Here is a 15,169-nt window from a genome sequence, read left to right as displayed (position 1 = left end):
TGAAATCTAATTAGTTCTTTTAAATCTTGATAATGGAAACTTCATACTTTCGGAGAAAGCACATGTTACCAACATTTCAAAAACTAAAGAGCTCTTTGTAATTAGAATATTCTTTTCATGTGTTAGAACTTTGATTTGCAGAATTAAAGATCCTGTACTAAAAAAGTTGGGAACCAGGGGAAAATACCAAAGAATGAAAGTTTGTTTACCTCAAAAATAATGCAATTACATATTTTAGAACATAAATCAGCTTTTCCCACTTATGTGTGTTCCTTTCAACCTGCACTGACTGCAATTACATTTCAGAACACTCTATATAAAGTTCAAGCATTCCATAGGTCACCTTGTGACTTAGAAATTTTTCAGATTTTAAAAGTCCATGTAAACAAGAGAGCTACAAAATTACAAAATTTTAACTGTTATATTATCGGAGAAAAAATGTTCAGAAAGATTTATATGGCATCACTTTGATGTGGTATAACCAGTAAATAAAACAAAATTCAGAAGACAGGGATAACAATTTTTAATAATTTAGTCTATGAAAGATTTAGCTTTAAATTATAATATGCCAATGCATAATATATAATGCATGAAGTGTAAGTCAAACAATAAGCAAAAACAAACTAATTTAATGTTTGCAGTACTAATTTCTCAAGTACCATGTGAAAATACTTAATGTATCCTTCTGCTAAATTACAGCTAATTTCTATCAAATTTATCTACAACAAAATATTTATCAATTCCCTATTAGTCTTATTAGGAAAAGTCAAAGTGTTTATTCTATATCTAAATTTCCTCTCCTGATACTTTATAAACTAATTCAAGAACACTTCCACCTAGGCCAAAATATAAACCTCAGAACTCACTGAAGGATTTGTAGGTCAACCTGTTTGGTGGTTTTACTGTGTTGTTGTTTTGTTTTGTTTTGTTTTGTTTTGTTTTTTGGTGGGGTGGGGGGGGAGGGAGGAATAGCTGGTCTTGTTTTGGTTTTTTTGGTTATAAGCATAGATTTTATGTTTTCATACATGAATAGTACATAAACGATACATGAATATAGTAAACTGAATTCTAAAGATATATTCTTTCAACCTCCAAAAAATATTCATCCTTTTATCTGCAAATACAAGTTCAGGTATATTTTACATCAAAACCATAACAGTTTATTTTTATATTTAAATATCTTACTAGAAAAAAATCTATAAATTGTTTAAAGAACACAAATTTACAGAAATATTAAATTACACAACAAATATTGATAATCCAGCATATTTTCAAAACAAGTATGACTGCCTGTATAACAAAGAAATTCAATTTTATTTACCTTTCCCCACATGGGTAAGGCAAGTCAAAAAATGCACTAACAGAGGGGTGCCTGGTTGGCTCAGTCACAAAAGCATGTGATTCCTGATCCTGGGTTTTTGAGTTCAAGCCCCACGCTGGGTGTAAAGATTATTAAAAAAATAAACTTAAAAAAAATACATATATATATAGTATATATCAGAAGCTATTCAGGAGGCATCTTTGGGAGTATTCCACATAGAATTCCAATTTATATTTCTCTAAACATGGGACAAGCCCTGTCCCAAGTCACTAAATAGTAAAACTTAAAAGGCATAATTCCAGCAAATATAACACAAGAATGTATAATTTTGGTGTTCCTTTTGAAAAGTGAAATGTTTCAAATTTCTGACACAAAGTTCACAAATTGTATGAGTCTGGCTACAATTATCACAACATAGCTCTAATCAACTTTCTGAATATCATTTTAAAACTTTCAAAAAACCCAGCTGCAAGCTATTAATGTATCTCTTAATATCACTCTTTAATCCATAACAATTTAAAACAAGAGAAAAACACTTGAAAACTGTATTAACAATGAGAGATGACTAAACAAATGCAAACCTACGATAAACGTAGTTGTTTCTTCAAAAACTAAAACACAAGATTACAGTAGTAATCTTAGAAATAGGCCAGATCCATCCCTCAAAACTAGCATTTCAAAAATAGTTTGTTAGCTTTATATATTTAAGCCATTTGAAAGTTACAAATCTTAAAGCCTTTATTTACCTGTCTAAGAGCTATTTTTCAAATGTATATTCATAATTAAGTAACAAGTTTTGTAGTGTACCTTATGTCCAAATAAATACTTAAAAGATTTATCCTATTCAGTAGAAATGCCATAGGTAGGGAAGGGTCATATACATGTTATTCCTAAAAATTCTTGTCACTGTCACACAGAAAAACATCAACATTTGGTAAACTCAAACTATAAATGTAAGCTTACTGTTACAAATTGTACCCAAGAGCTAAGTTTCTTCAAATAATGTTAACAGTTATAAGGGCTACGGCATCGAAGGATGAGGGTAGAAATTAGTACACTAATAAACTGACGTCTTTAAATAAGACAATTTGTTAATGCTGCATTCAAATACAAAAATGCTTGGATACACAAGTATGCCCTAGAATTCTGACAAACAAGAAATTTTAGATCCAGGAATCGCGCCGAGTAGATACTAGAAGCTGACATTTATGAAGAAGTGTACAAAATTGCACAAGTGAAAGCTTAGAGATAGACTGTTGGTAGTTATCATGATGGAAGCGAATACTATACAGTACACGTCTGCAACCCAATTTTGCTTCAGCATCCCCAGAGACTTAAAAAACATTTCTTTGGGTAGGTTGCAAAACATCGCTTCCTCTTTTATTCTCATCACCCCCATTATGATACAAAGCAACAGACAAAATCAAATCACCCACCAACTGTAAGTACTGAAAGCTTAAAAACTCACACAAAAGCATCTTTCCAACTCCCGAATCGGTATTCATTCCACCTGTTTGTAAATCCATACAAACACAATAACACAAAACCTCTACTGATTTAAAAAAGGGGGGAGGGGGCAATTAATGGTTTGAAGTCATTCTTCTACCTAGGCATGGGGCGGGGGAGGGGGAAGGTACAAAACAATGGATACTGAGGGGCTGGGGAAAAACCTTTTGGCCCAGAAGCCTTCGGCGTTAAGAGCGGGGGGGGGGGGGGGGGGGAGAGGAGGAGATAAGAGTACTTTTCCTCTATCCCTAAAAGCTACGGCGGAAAGAGGTTGCCACCAGGCAAGTCCAACAGGGCGGTCTTGGATGCCTACAACTCGCCTCACCAGGCAACATACCCAAAGCCAACTCACCACTCTTCACCGAAAGAAGACGGGGAGAGAGTGGTGGGCTTTGAGTAGGGGGCGAGGAAATACCCCACCCCGCACCACCAGCGCTGCGCCAGGGTCCCCCACCAACGACTAACAGCCCCCGGACGCCCACGGGGCGCCCAAGCAGCCTGGGCCAGGTGCCCGGGGAGCAGAGTGGAGCCGGGCCGTCCACCGGGCGCCCCCGGCCCCGCGCCCTCGCGCCGGCTCGCCCTCGCCCGGGCGCTGCCCCGGCCGCCCGCCACCACCGCAGGCCCAGCCCCGGCCGCTGTCAGAGCCGACCGGCTCGGTCTCGGCGCCCAGCTGCGGGGCCCCGCACAAGAGCCGGCTCCGAGGGCCCAGCCCTCCCTGCGACAGCACCCAGGAAAGCGGCGGCGGCCGCGGCGCCTCCCAGGGCCCCAGCCCCTCGGGCCTCGCCCCGGCCCCGCCGGCTCTAGCCCCTCAGGGCGCGCGGGGCCTCCCTCTACCGACAGCCACCGGACCGCCCGACGGGTAAGAAGGAAGGCAGGAAGAACCGACCGACAAACGCCCTCCCGCCTCAGCAGCCCCGGGTTACCGTCAGGAGCCCCAACTCCGCCATCCTCTTCGCTCGCCCTCCTTCCTCCTCCTCCTTAGAAGCGACGCTGCCCAACCGCCGCCCCCCGCCCGCCCCTCCCCCACTCGCCCCGCCCCGCCTGCCCCTCCACACACTCTCGCTCCTACCGCCCCGCCCCACCCCTCCGGCTCAGGCCCCTCACTCGCTGGGAGAAAAACAGGCGGGGCCAGGGCAATCGACACTACCCAATCACAGTGAGGCACTGGCGCCAACGACGCTGTCCAATCGGAGTGAGGCATTGGCGCCAGCTTCCCTCGCTCCGCCCTTTTCCTTTCCTCAGCTGCTCTAGGCCCTCTCTCCCGCCCACTGGGCGCCGCTGGCAAGCCGGGCCACAGAGTAAGCCTCCGGCTGGGTAGAGTGACAACTCGCAAACGGAAGTGACTGTTGACGCTAAGGCAGCCATAACTGCTAATGGCAAAGGGAGTTTCCTGGCCTCCCGTCTCCAGTGTGACGTAGTTTTCCCTTCGTCCAATCTCACTGTTGCCCTGGGCAACAATCGGGCGGTCTGGGAAGAGAGGAGTCTGTAAGTAGGCCCGAAAAAGGACCAAAAGTGACCGGTCATCCCAGGTTAGACAACTTAATTCATATTCGGAACCGCCTGCCCGGGTTGGGGGAGAGGAAGGAGCAGGTTTCCTGGCCCTTATTTTGCTGGGACCTCTAATCACTTACCTAGGTGGACAAAAGGTTAGGGTTCCGAAAATCCCTGTCCCGCCCGGAAGTTGCATTTGGCACTTCTGAATGGGGTCATGGCGGAAGGGTGGGAATAGCCCCCGGCACCCCAGGGAGTGCCCATTTCCACTGGAGCCGCCAAGTGAGGTGAGGATCCGATCTGCCCTGTCCCGTGAGGACGGCCCAAGTTAGACGGCCCAAGCTAGACGTCCCGCGGGAGACGGAGAGCCGGGGAGGTGAGGGGAGATCACAGCCGCTTCCGCTGGAGGAAGGTTTTCTTTCCGGGCTGGCCTGACGGCGGCCCGCCCTACCTCCGCCCCTCTGAGGTTCCCTGTCGGGCGAGGCCGCTCCACCATCCTCTCTAACCCAGCTGCAGCCAGCTGGGCCCGGCGGGGGCTTAGGCTCGTGCTACGGGGCGGAGCCCCTCACTCCCGCCGCTGGAGCTCCTGACCGCGCCCCCTTAAATTCCTATTGAGTACTTCCATCCCGACCTTTGGAGGACGGAGAATTGTGGAGCTTGAGGAAAACGTTTTCCATTGCCGGCTAGAAAGGAAAAAAGGTGGTCCTCCACCACAGCGGCCACACCTCTTAAGTCTTATTTTCCCACCTCTTGTCTTCACATTTAGAATTTTCTTCCTTTTCTTTGTTTCTTCTCTTTTGTGGGTTTATAAGCATTAACTGCAGTTCTGGGTAGAGGTATACCGTCCTAATCCTCCATGTCTGCATTTTATTAAACAACTTACTGCATGTGAATATTCTTAAAAATACCGTAATACTTTTACATGGTTCTTTCCAAAAGTTGTCACACCTTAACTCGTGTAGTTCCTTCTGTAGGCTTAAGTCAAGAACTGTCAGTCAGATTGGTAATGCTGGGTTGGATGCCTAAAGTTGCGGGGGTGGGGGGCGGGGGGAAAAGACCAGGAGAACTTTCTCAACAAGGGTGCAGACCCACCTTCATTATTTAATCTCTTTCTACTACCTTACTACTCACGCTTTAACCAAAATGAACTACTCTGGTTTCTTCCAAGATTAATCATTGAAGCACTAACCTTTTGTGACTGTATATTAATGTCCTAGTTACCCTTGGAGATGTGTTTCCAGATTCTCTCTAACAGGAAGCAGTTTTCTCTGCGCTTACCTAGCACTTTCTGTACTTCTTTTAGGACGGTCTCTATTTTATATAACAGCTGCTTACGTTCTTAGCTTTACTGCTGTGTTTATGTCTAAAATGGTTTTTATCAGATTCATCTGCCTATCATATTATCCTGCACGTGATATTATTTTGGTAAGTACTTACTAAAAGATTGAATATATTTGGTGTCCTGGGGACCTAAGACACTGCCAGCTTTAGTTTATCAAATTCAGTGTGGTTCCTGTTACTCAACCTTTTCCTAGTCTTCCCCTCTGAATTCCTTCCAACATGATTTCTTCCCTCGAAAAACAGAAATCATACATTAAAAAGTTGAAGGAAATACAATAAATATTCATATACCCTTTACCTAGATCCAACAGTTGTTAAATTCTGCTATATTTATTTCATTCCTTCTCACACTTTTTTCATTGTTGTTGAACTATTTGGAAATAGGTTACCGACCTATTGTTAAGCAGGCACCTCTAAAATTTCCAAAATGTATTTCCCTAAGGATTATAAAGTTCTGCAAAACACAGTATCATTATCACAACAAAGGAAATTGTTCTGTAATATTTAAAATCTAGTCTGTATGTACATTCTCCCATTTGACCTAAGAATATTTTGTATATCTCTACCCCTGCTCCTCCAACAAAATTCAGAATCCAGTCAAGGTTTATGTATTGTGCTTGGGTATTGTAACTTTTAGCCTTAATTGAGAACAACTCCCCTATCTTTTTTTCTCCTGTGATGTTGGCATTTTATTTATTTATTTATTTTTTAACGTTTATTCACCTTTGAGACAGAGAGAGACAGAGCGTGAATAGGGGAGGAGCAGAGAGAGAGGGAGACACAGAATGTGAAACAGGCTCAGGCTCTGAGCTGTCAGCACAGAGCCCAACGTGGGGCTCGAACTCACGGACCGTGAGATCATGACCTGAGCCAAAGTCGGACGCTTAACCAACTGAGCCACCCAGGCGCCCCAACGTTGGCATTTTAAAGAGTCCAGAGCAGAGATCTTCTTGAATGTCTCCTTTTTTCTTATTTCTTGTAAATCAGAAACTGATCTAGAGGCTTGATTAGATTCCATTTAACATTTTTTCCCAAGAATACTTCACAGTATTCATACTTCTCCAATCATGATTAATGATTAAGTCTTCTCAAATGTGACTACATCTACCAGTGGCATGAGTGGCTAGTTAAATGCATCCCACTTCTCTTCACACACACCCTGCTATGCTGTCCTACAAAGAAGAAATTAGCATTCAATCCTCCTGTCTGTAGAGAGGAAGTGCTAGTGTCCTCGGCTGTCGACCTTTAGTAAAGTATTGCTGCTACTTTGCCTACACTTGTAGCTGATGCAACATAATCTGCAATAGTGTACTGATGTCAGCATAGTTTCATGAGTTTCAACTCCTGGCACCCTGAGGACTGTTGATGAAAGATGTGTGGGCCCTGCAATTCAAATACAGATGAATCTTGATGTTATCAAAGCAGATACCAAGGCAACTGCTGGCCATCTGGTATTTTGTGTGAGTGGGATGTGTCATTTTCTATTAACTTAATAGTAGTGTCTGCTAGTGAAGTATACCATCATCCAAGTTCATCCAAGAAGAACAGTTCCTGTTCTTAGGCCTAGGCACATTTCAGAAGCTAAACACCGCACATTTTATTCACATGAGTCTAAATTAATTAGCCAAATTGAACATGTTGCAACATTTTCCTACCAGCAGATGCCAGATAGCAAACACAGTAGAACTATTATAGTTTCCAAATACGTGACATATGATGTTATTTGGCATCTCCAGATGAACATTATCAATCCAAACTAAGCACTCCGCTAGTATGTGGGCAGCCCTCGAGTGAGAATGAGCATTACTACTTTGTGTCTGCTAAAAAGAAAACACTTCTTTTGGGGCTCCCTCTTTCACCTTCATGTTAGTTTACATTCAGAAATCTAATATGCATTTGAAAATTCATCTGTTAGTCGATCATAAGTCTTGAATAAAACAAATAAAATCTTTCATATTTTTCCTGCAATTCCTGCCACTCCATCCACAACCTGTACTAGGCAGATTGAATTTACTTAAAAAGATCTAATAAATATTCACCAAAAAATATCCTCTATTGTCCTTTACATAAACAAATTGCTTCTGGTACCTCCCTCAGTTCTCTAAGATTGTATCTTGTTTCTTAATACCTATTAATGGTAAAATAGGACAATTTGGAATATAATGTGTTATAGTGGTTCTTCTGTATTCTATTGAAGTTGTGACATCGAGTCTCTATAGCAATGAGGATGGTAAGGGAAAGGGAACAATAGGCAGAAGTGGGGGACTAGACAAGTCTCCACATTCATCTGGGACATTACTTTCCAGCCCTAGCCAAATTTTGCCATGTGGGAAGTGTTGCCAGATTTGCCAAGAGGAGCTGAAATTTGGACTTTATGTGAAGATCTTATGATTTTTAAACATAGTTTCAAATACTTTTTAAGTATTTAGCAAGCCAGCAAAACATTTAACCAGATAGGACCAAGGGCCACCAGTTTGTGACCTATGTTTCTTATATGAAAACAGGATTGGCAGGCCAGAATCTGAAAATACTTTAGAAATGTTTTTCTAAACATATTTCAGGTACATTTATTTTCTTAGGTTAGGCAACTTCCATTTGTCACTTCCATCAAAAATTCAAGATAGAGTCTTATGTACACCGGGCTTCTATTCCCTATAATTTTAAAGGTTTTTACTCTTTGCCACCAACTTAAAAACTTGCCCACATTTGCTCAACCTTGAATTATATTATAAAATAGATTTGCTTTATCATATTTTTTATTATGTTTTAATGTTTATTTCGACAAGAAAACGAGTGGGGGACGGGGGGAGGAGAGAGAGAGAGAGAGAGAGAGAGAGAGAGAGAGAGAGAATCTTAAGCAGGCTCCACACTCAGCATGGAGCCTGACGTGGGGCTCAGTCTCACAACTGTGAGATTGTGACCCAAGCCAAAATCAAGGGTCGGATGCTTAACCAACTGAGCCACCCAGGCACCCCCAAAAGGTTCTTATCCACTGTAGCTCCTTCATTTAGCTGTGACTGGCATTATAGACATTGGTATGTTTGTTGAAAGGAAAAGTGTGTTTGGATAGGAACATATGATCCCAAATTCCTCTTTTGTTACATTTGTTTTTCATTCTGAAAGAGTAAATTCCCTTGTCCCGAAAAGAGCATCCTTTCTACTCCAGTCTTCACTGTCCAGTGTTTACTTTTAAAGCTCTGTCCTTATTAATAGATATACAGCCATTAACTTTATTTTTTATCTTCAGTAATTATTTTGTCCATGTATAACTTATTTTGATCAATTTTTCACTAATAATGGTAATAACTCAATCCAGAATATTTTAGTTTTTCATTTGTAAGCATTTTTGTAGAGAAATATGGTAGGATAGTCAATCATTAAAATATGGTTAAGCATGAAAATATATTACAGTAAAATTAAGTGGAATGGTAATAGAGGTCTAGGGAGAAAAAGGATGTAAACTTTCTGACTTAAAAGGAAGTTCTTCATTCTTTTTACTAATGGAGGATAATAGCTGTCAAGTTTTTATGATATTGAGATTACGTTGGATATATTTTTAAAAGACTGATATGGAGCACCTGGGTTGCTTAGTTGGTTAAGCGTCCAACTCTTGGTTTCAGCTCAGGTCATGATGTCTTGATTTGTGAGTTTGAGCCCTGCTTGGGATTCTCTCTCCCCCACTCTGCCCCTTCCCCACGTGCTCTCTCTCTCTCTCTCTCAAAATAAATAAACTTCAGGGGCGCCTGGGTGGCGCAGTCGGTTAAGCGTCCGACTTCAGCCAGGTCACGATCTCGCGGTCCGTGAGTTCGAGCCCCGCGTCAGGCTCTGGGCTGATGGCTCAGAGCCTGGAGCCTGTTTCTGATTCTGTGTCTCCCTCTCTCTCTGCCCCTCCCCCGTTCATGCTCCGTGTCTCTCTCTGTCCCAAAAATAAATAAACGTTGAAAAAAAATTAAAAAAAAAAAATAAATAAACTTCAAAAAATAAAACGAAAAAATAAAAGACTGATATAACAGTTATTTTTAAATATGCTGGAAATTATGTCTTTAGAACTATTTGAACTTAATAAATTTATTTGTCAATTTAGAAATGTGTAAAGGGGTATTTAGTTTTTCTACCTAGTTTTTAAAAATCTGAGGGCACCTGGGTGGCTTAGTTAGCAAATCATCCAACTCTTGATTTCCACTCAGTCATGATCTTACGGTTGGTGAGTTCAAGCCCCTTGGTGGGCTCTGCCCTGATGGCGGAGTGCCTGCTGGGATTCTCTCTCTCTTCCTCTCTTCCCCTCCCGTCTGTGTGCTTTCTCTCTCTCTCTCAATATATAAACTATAAATAAACTATAAATGAATAAATGAGTAAATGGAATAAAAATCTCTGCGTTTTAATGCAAGCATAAAATTTGAGGACCACTGACATATATTCTCTGGGTTCAGGACACTTCAGTGCTCTTGTCCAGTCCCATACACAGTTTAGTTCAAGTATCAAATTAAGTCACCCCAGAAATTTTTAACTTGTCCAAGTTGTAAAATTAACTTATATTATCAACATGTGTATGATTGATATAAAGTAGTAATCCTTCCTAGACTTAAGTGTCTTTCAACTCCCACGCCTACAGCTTTGTAAAATATTTCATGACAGATTTGGTTTCCCTCCAAGTTCTTCTGCATTAATTTTAGGCATCCAGCTCAATGGCTACAACAGGTTTGCTTACTTTGTTATGACTTTGAAATGTACTATCCATCAAAACCATTATCTCTGGGACAAATTACAAACTAAAGAAACTACAGGGGGAAAGGAAGTAGATTATTTTCCAATTACCCAGACCAAGAGCTTCAAAAAATTATTGACATTCTATTCTCCAAGCATTAAAAGTTTGGGTTACCTTAGTGTAAGAATTTTACTTCTGCAATTGAATGTGTTTTCTCTTAAAATATACCTTGACAAATGTATCATTTTAAAATCTAGCATAGTAGTCCATTGTATGGCTGTTACAGAATTTATTTAACCTTTGATATATTGCTGAATATTTAGATTCACCTGTTGCTGAACATTTTGCTCTTCAATGCAGTGCTTTAATGAACATTCTTATTCTTATGTCTTTATACACCGGTGCATTATTTCTTTAGGGCCCATTCTAGAATGCTTGGGTGAAAGAAAATGTGCATATTTAGCTTCAGTAGATAATACAAAATATTAATAGATACTACAAAATATCTAAAAAATCTGTACCAAGAAACCCACCCACCAACAGAGAATGCCCATTTCTCTCTACCTTCTCTAACTCTGGATACTGTCAGCTTTAGATTATTTTTGCAATTTCAAAAGATCTAACACACACACCAAAATGTCACATGATTTTCACTTGCTTCATGAATCCATGATCATTTTCCTACTTCAACTACAGTACCCACTTCAGCACTCCTACATCCTGTTAAACTTTATTTTCTATAGCACTTACTACCTTATAGCATCCTATTATTTACTTACTCTAGAGTGTAAGCTCCAAAAGGCTTGAGGTTTTGTCTGTTTTGTTCACTAAAGAATAGTGCTTTGCACGTTATAGACACATATTTATTGAATTGAATTACATGGCACTTGTATGATACATGTGAATTTCTGTCATAGCTGATATGTTTCTTCTTTGACCCATTTGTCCCTAGTGGTACACACATCTTACCTCATCATAATAAGAAAGTACCTTTAGAAGCAACCACAACTCCTTAGGGCACATTACACCAGACAAAACACCCATGTTTGGCCATTAGCAGGTGAAGGAAAGAAATGTTCCTTCCTACTGTGGACTCCCTGGGCAGTTATCAAGACACTGTAGCCTTGCCAGTGAGGGTCATCCAACCACCACCTTGCTTATTTTAGCCCTTCCCTTCCTGTTTCTCTCCTGCCAGTGCCTGGGGAGTGGGGGGGGGGGGGGGGGGGGGCGCGGCGCCTAGAACAATAGCCAACCCTAGTAAAGCCAACACTCCACCCAGGCAAGTGACTGCCAGCACTGATATTCCCCACACCAGACCCAACCCACTCCCTACCAGGCTTTTGGCCCCACACCCTTTGCAGTAACAATGCAGCTTAGTGAAACAGAACTAAGGTTTAGTAGAGCACCAAGTTTCATTGTTTTCCTCCAGCCAGATTTTGGATGTGAAAGAGGGACAGACTAGAGAGAGCAAAGGATTTTGATTGAGTTCTGAGTAGGTGAAGTTGCTACTCTGTAAAACATTGAAGATTTTAAGTATTCATCCACTGTTTTGCTGATAAAAAAAAAAAATTGGTGATACAAAAACATTTGGCTACTGTTATTTCTTTTCACATTTATCAACATCTATAATGTTTATCCTCCCTTTTGGCAGCATATCATGTCAGATTTGCAACAAATAAGGGCTTACTCAACATGTTCATTGTGATATTTTAGTGGAGAGGCTGTTTATTATAGCTTATAGTTCATATTCAGGCTAATCAGGGATCTGCAATGCTATTAGCTTTCAACATAACCAGGGGAAAAAAGGGAAATGATCACTAGATACCACAGCAGGCCTAACAAGAAAAGAATATGGCTGAAGAAGTTGTGCATTCTAAGGAAATTGCATATTACATTTATCTCAGATTCCATTTAATGAGGAGTTGCTGCTTCATTCCTGGTCCATTCCCTATTTCATCTTCACTCCCAAACAGAGCAGTGTAGGGGTTAAACTTTGATGACAAAGTTCTGGAAAATGTATAGAGGTTCCTTAGGAACTTTAGATGTTCCAGAATGGGAATTTGAATGAGAAAGGAGAGGCTTGGATGGAATAGGAAGCTTTCTTTACAAATGTCAAAGTTAGTAGTAGAGTGGGAATAACAGACCAGAAGCAGCTTCACTTGATTATAACTAATTTGCAGTGGGCGGTAAAGGCAGGCACCACGCCAGCATCACCACTTTATAAATAATAAATCTTTCTTCTGTGGTGATGTTGTGAAAGGCACATGGTAAGGTTGCATCAGTATGGTGAAATATCGCAAAATGGGTGGGTCTGTCTAGAGAAGCATCTGTGTTTGTAAAAGGATCATGCTACAAATTACAACCTGGAACACCTTGAATATACAGCATAGCAGTAACCTGGAATGTAACACTGGAAACAAATGCCATCAGCCAGAGATGGCATATATGCTGGTATGTTCTTAACAAAATACTCAAGATAAAGGTATTTGCTGGCACTTTAGCATGTAGTATCTCTGTATTAAAGGAAAGTAGTAAACTGAAAGCATACCTCACTTCTGTTCTTCAAGAGCCAGTTTCACCCGTTTGTTTTGCCTCCTTACAAACAGGACCGGTATAGCCAATAACTGTTCCTTAGGATGCTTTTTGTCATGATAGCAAAGGGATTAAAGTAGAAGCCAGCTGTTAGCTGTTGAGAAGTGGGAACGTTAGGAAATATTTACCTACTACCTCCTCTTTTTCCTAACTACCTGCCTTACCCCACTTCCCAAATGGTAACATTTTTTTACCCCATCCACCTTCAGGGAGATGCTATCAGTGAACCAAATGGCTGCACAAAAATGCTTTTGGTTTTCCTCAGCTGGCCTCTATTAGGTAATTATGCCAAATAAATGAAGCCCTACCAATTTTTCACTACAAGGGAAAAAAACAGAACATGTAGCCTTCCAAATTAACACCTCCACTGATTAAAGAACATTGACACACTCCAGATCCTTACATTAACTCTCTCAACCTTGTTTCAATGAAAAGACTCCTAGGAAATTAATAGGAAAATTATGCAAGGGTAGGATAGTTCATTTTCTATAGGAATTGTGATTTTACTTCTTAAAGTATAATGGAAATATCTCAAGCAATATGCTTTGGAAATTCATTCTTGAATGTTAACAATTGATTTCTCATTGAAGGAAAAAACTTAGCTGTATCCAACAATTCAGATATGGCGGAAGTGAAGTCAATGTTCCGGGAAGTTCTTCCAAAACAAGGTATCTAAATTACAAATACTTAGGTCACAGAATATTACAGGTACCTAAAAAGTAGTAGGCACATAGGCTAAGTAGCTAAACATCTGTAACTATTTTGTGTCTTGTATGCCACATTTACCATCCACTCTTTTACAAGTATAAAGAACTCATCCACTGCTTTTTCCCCCCCAGTAAAAGGATAACAAATGAAGCATTGTTCAACCTAGGAATCCTGTTATACTCAAATTTGCAAATTACAATATGAAATTTTCAATGAAAAAACTAGTACTGTAATTCACCATAATGTTAAATATGGTCTGGAAATGGGGAAAAAGAAACCTAAGTCAAGCAATCATTAAGAAAAGCTGACAGTTTAACATTCAGTACTTAATATAGTAAAAGAATGGTATTAACATGAATATTAAGTATTTTTATGCACTATGTATTTCTCCTGAATCTTTTTGCACATTAAACATTTGACACAAAATGAGTCGTGTGTCTCATAGGTAGCTTGGAATTTTAGGTACCAAGTTCAAAAAGGCGTCCTTGTGTACTCCCTAGCATTAAATGTTGATATATTTGAAGTAACTGTGAAAACAAAAGATTTTCATTGATAGTGGATTAAGTCTTTAGACTTTCATTCTAGCTGCAAATCCAAACTACCAATCAACTGGGTCATCTCACTCACATTGTTTCTTTTTAAACTTAGGGCAGCTGTCTGTGGAAGATATAACCACAATGGTGCTGTGTAAACCCAAACTTTTACCCTTAAAATCTCTGACTCTGGAAAAATTGGAGAAAATGCAGCAAGCTGCCCAGGATACGATTCGCCAACAAGAAATGGCAGAAAAGGAACAACAGCAAATAACTCACTGAATGATAACTTAGCACTTCTACAGAATACCCTACCTTAGTATTAATAGCTAGAAAATAATTTGCACCTGTATGCTGACAACAGTGTGTGTTAATAAAACTGATAGTGCTTATAAATAATATAAAAATACCCAAGACTAATGAAACTTGTATTGTGAGTTTAGACACTGTGGTTTGTATTGAACATAAGCAATTAAAAACACTTTGAACCCAAATTTTATGGGTTTTTTACCCAAGTTTTTAGAACTGTAAATTATTGTTCACCATTCCTATCAGTCTTACGGGTAAAATTCTTAGGCACAAGTGACTAAATGCAACTCTTATGTTCACAAAATCTTTACATGTTTATTAAAAACTGAATTTGACGATACATTCTAATCTTGTACAAAGCGTTTTGGGACTTTTACATTACCTAACTTTAAAACTCTTTTACAAATTTTGTGTGTCATATGTTTAAGGCTATTTTGCCTAACCAACTGATTCTACCAGTAATGACAAAACTAAATAAATTTGAAACCCTCACTTATCCAGTAGTCCCCTGAGCTTTTTGTTTTCATAAAACGTTTTGAAGTTTATTTTAAGAGAGAATGTGCAAAAGGGGAGGAGCAGAGAGGGAGAGAGAGAATCCCAAGCAGGCTCTGCACTGCACCGCACTGTCAGCATGCAGCCTGACGCAGGGCTCAAACTCACGAA

General features: G+C 40.2%; 2 protein-coding genes across 8 annotated transcripts in view; one reads left to right on the top strand and one right to left on the bottom strand.

Moving 5' to 3' along the window:
- Positions 1 to 4,566, bottom strand: part of SHOC2 (SHOC2 leucine rich repeat scaffold protein) — a 110,033-nt gene extending 105,467 nt beyond the window's left edge. The window contains exon 1 of one of the 4 annotated variants that reach the window (XM_045438884.1): positions 4,459 to 4,566. The gene's annotated coding sequence lies outside the window, so the exon portion shown is untranslated. Of the gene's footprint in view, positions 1 to 3,750; positions 3,862 to 4,458 lie in introns of those variants that run through there. The other 3 variants (XM_045438885.1, XM_045438883.1, XM_045438886.1) reach the window with 3 other exon arrangements.
- On the top strand, positions 3,665 to 14,691 carry BBIP1 (BBSome interacting protein 1). Of its 4 annotated transcripts, none has more exons than XM_045438895.1 (3): positions 3,665 to 3,686; positions 13,547 to 13,624; positions 14,313 to 14,691. In XM_045438895.1, exons 2-3 carry the CDS (start codon positions 13,579 to 13,581, stop codon positions 14,477 to 14,479), a joined length of 213 nt encoding a protein of 70 aa, XP_045294851.1. In that variant the 5' UTR covers positions 3,665 to 3,686; positions 13,547 to 13,578; the 3' UTR covers positions 14,480 to 14,691. The 4 variants fall into 4 exon arrangements, with proteins under 4 accessions (XP_045294851.1, XP_045294848.1, XP_045294849.1 ...); XM_045438892.1 differs by lacking the exon at positions 3,665 to 3,686 and adding an exon at positions 4,164 to 4,356; XM_045438893.1 differs by lacking the exon at positions 3,665 to 3,686 and adding an exon at positions 4,503 to 4,605.
- Positions 14,692 to 15,169: the final 478 nt, after the last annotated feature.

Source organism: Leopardus geoffroyi, chromosome D2 (assembly GCF_018350155.1).
Source record: "Leopardus geoffroyi isolate Oge1 chromosome D2, O.geoffroyi_Oge1_pat1.0, whole genome shotgun sequence".
Classification (NCBI taxonomy): domain Eukaryota; kingdom Metazoa; phylum Chordata; class Mammalia; order Carnivora; family Felidae; genus Leopardus; species Leopardus geoffroyi.
This window is presented reverse-complemented; position numbering and strand designations above follow the sequence as displayed.